General features: G+C 41.1%; 1 protein-coding gene across 1 annotated transcript in view; it reads right to left on the bottom strand.

Annotated features, from left to right (window-relative positions):
- Positions 1–471: 471 nt before the first annotated feature.
- LOC103519631 (phosphatidylinositol 3-kinase regulatory subunit beta-like) overlaps positions 472–3,127 on the bottom strand; it is a gene marked incomplete at its 5' end in the record, with an annotated part of 8,435 nt that continues 5,779 nt past the window's right edge. The window contains 2 exons of the mRNA XM_026831076.1: positions 472–925; positions 1,903–2,183. Coding sequence (XP_026686877.1) covers positions 487–925; positions 1,903–2,183 — 720 coding nt within the window. The remainder of the gene's footprint in view (positions 926–1,902; positions 2,184–3,127) is intronic.

Raw genomic sequence — 3,127 nt, 5'->3', positions numbered from 1 at the left:
TTTTGGATTATTAAAAATCTTTTTTGGATTTTTGGACGATTGAAAATTCTCTCATTAGTGAAATCTCCCATTAAGTCATTGGTGAAATCCACCATAGGGCTTTTCTAGAAAACCAAAGGTAAAGTCACAAAAGATCTGTCCAGGTTGCAGTGACATAGGGCGTTTCAATAAGGAGGTGCTCTATTAAACTGTTGGTATAATGGAACAACTTGTTCTAAGCTGACAGGCTAAATAAAGCACTACTTATACTTATTATAGCCGATGGCCTTACTTATAGCAAAACGTAGTTCCCAATATTGAAAAAAAAAAACTATACTACTCCAGTATGTATTAAAAAAAGTTATAAAAGTTTACAAAAGATCACAAGAAAAGAAAAAAAAGACATTTTTTATCACACTAAAAAGATCGAAATTTGGGAGATAGAAAAACAGGCCTCATGTTATTCAGCCATAATAGAATAGAATTGATGCCGCATCGACGCGGATCTTACACCACAGTCATCCCCGACGCGGGCGCAAACACCGGATACGCCAGCGTCGTTTTCAAATCGTCGTTGTGCTCTTCCAAGCTGTTTGCCGCGTAGTGCAACACCAGAGCCCCCAGGCTGGGATAAATATTGAACGGCTCGGCGAACCCAAACCCGCGCTCCGTCTCGTAGACCAGACAATGCTTCGGCGCGCCGGAGCAAACGATCGATAGCGCGTACTGCCCCGTGGTCGACGGGCGAATGAGAAACGTCCCGTCTGGGCGGCCCGAGAGCAGCGCCTCCGCCTGGGCTCGCGACATGCGGACTAGCCAGGTCTTCTCGTCGTGGTGCGGGAGGTCGCGTTCGGTTCGGTTGAGGGCGGACAGGGAAGGCATCGGCGGGCAGGAGGTGTCCGGCCCGCCTGAGGTGGACGCAGAATAGAATATTACCTTGTTTATCCTGCTCGAATGAGACTAAAAAGTCCCTTTACCCCAGCAGTCTAAACAAGGTCTCGTATATTTTGTAAATGTAAATGCAGTTTCTTTGTGTTATTATGTCACAACTTTGGTGCTCACTGCAGCATTGTGGGATTTTTCCCAATAAGAGGTGGATGCGGAGTCGCTACCTCCCCCGGTCACCGCAAGAGCGCAGTTCTGTAACGAGAGATTAATTTTCAATATTGATTTTTTTTTATGTTCTTAAATCTCATTTTTTACTTTCTATTACTACAGTATAGCGAGCTATACTAGTAATGACAAAATTACAAATTACAAATGAAAGTATTGCAATCGGTCCAAATTTTTAAGTTAAGGCCCGTTCCAACTAGTTCCTCGTGGGTAGTGGAAACACTCATCTAGACGCCACTTTTGGCGTTTTTCAAGTTAACACTCACTTTTGGCGTTTTTCAAGTTAACATTACCTTATGCTGGCACAATTGAATGATAAATAATATGCCATTTACAGCCAGAGTCATTAATGTTTAGTGAAACACTCGGGTTTTAATTTCAATTTAAAAAAAAAAATAATAATAATCAGCCCGGGGACAGACTTTAGAAACACCCTGTATAAACTAACATAAAAACAAAAGAACACATAAATAATAACAACAACAAAAATTTTAGGTACACAGTATAACAGAAAATACATGGAGTTCGCAAAGCTTTGTACAATGGTTAACACAGTATGACAGTACCAACAATCCTTCTGTGACCAGGTCCCCCAGTTCCCACCATTCAGAACGTCTGGCAGAGCGCGGTCTGTCATGGTCTTTATACGTCCTTCATTCCGGAAGCAACTCCAATCCCTCGATTAGCATCAAGTGAAAAATTGTTTTCCAATTTCTCCGCTAGATGTCATGTTTGTTGAATTTTCACAAACTTTACCTTCACTCCTGACGCAGAGTGAACGAGTTGATGCCGCATCGACGCGGATCTTACACCACAGTCATCCCCGACGCGGGCGCAAACACCGGATACGCCAGCGTCGTTTTCAAATCGTCGTTGTGCTCTTCCAAGCTGTTTGCCGCGTAGTGCAACACCAGAGCCCCCAGGCTGGGATAAATATTGAACGGCTCGGCGAACCCAAACCCGCGCTCCGTCTCGTAGACCAGACAATGCTTCGGCGCGCCGGAGCAAACGATCGATAGCGCGTACTGCCCCGTGGTCGACGGGCGAATGAGAAACGTCCCGTCTGGGCGGCCCGAGAGCAGCGCCTCCGCCTGGGCTCGCGACATGCGGACTAGCCAGGTCTTCTCTAAAAAAAAAAAAAAAAAAAAAAAAAAAAAAAAAAAAAAAATAGTGGGTATCACAGCATTACTAAGTGCCTCCTTGACTATTAATTTTCGTCTATTCGTAGGTATCATCAATTTTCATTGATAATGGTACTTGATTAAAGGTTGAACTGGTCGCTACTTGATTAAAGTAGCTACTCACTTGTCCTTTTGATAAAATGTTCTTATTTCTATTAAAAAGTTAGAACTTTCAAGGGTTAATACCAGAACCACCAACCTCCAGATTCAAAGTCCACCGTGCTAGCCACTGCACCACTGAGGTTGGTGAATGCGATTTTCAAATTGATATACTTGAATCCATGTAAAAACAAAAAAAAAATATACCCCTCTTGATTGGTCAAAAAAAAAAAAAAGTTTGATTTAAGTTACGAATATATTGTAGGTACAAAATTAATAAAAAGGATAGGATACCTTCGCTACTTCATCTATTGCATGAATTTGCCAAAACAAACATTTGAAAACAATAAACAACATAATAATTATGTACATTGTACATTCAAGTGAAAGTAAGTCAACATACATTTCAACATCCAATTTTAACATTTGATTACTGCCCGGGTCAGAGGTCAACTTTCAATTTGGTCTGCCAAGCAGCATTAGGCCCTACGATAAAATTTCAACTGATTTTACAACATAAGTCAATAGCTATTTACAGAAACATTTACAATTTACAGAAGGGGGGAAAAAAGACAACACTTAAACATTTGCAACAATAAGGGTGGGTTTCACCAAACTTCTTTTTAGCCCCATAACTGTTAAGCCTATGGAAATCAAATTGAACTTAACAGGCCTTCTAGAGGCTGAAAAAATACTGGTGAAACCGCCCATAAACAATGAAAAAAAAAAAAAAAAAAAAAAAAAAACGATTTATT

This window comes from Diaphorina citri, unplaced genomic scaffold (assembly GCF_000475195.1).
Source record: "Diaphorina citri unplaced genomic scaffold, Diaci psyllid genome assembly version 1.1 scaffold2854, whole genome shotgun sequence".
Taxonomy (NCBI): domain Eukaryota; kingdom Metazoa; phylum Arthropoda; class Insecta; order Hemiptera; family Psyllidae; genus Diaphorina; species Diaphorina citri.
Note: the sequence above shows the minus strand (reverse complement) of the source record. Positions and strands in the feature narration are given on the sequence as shown.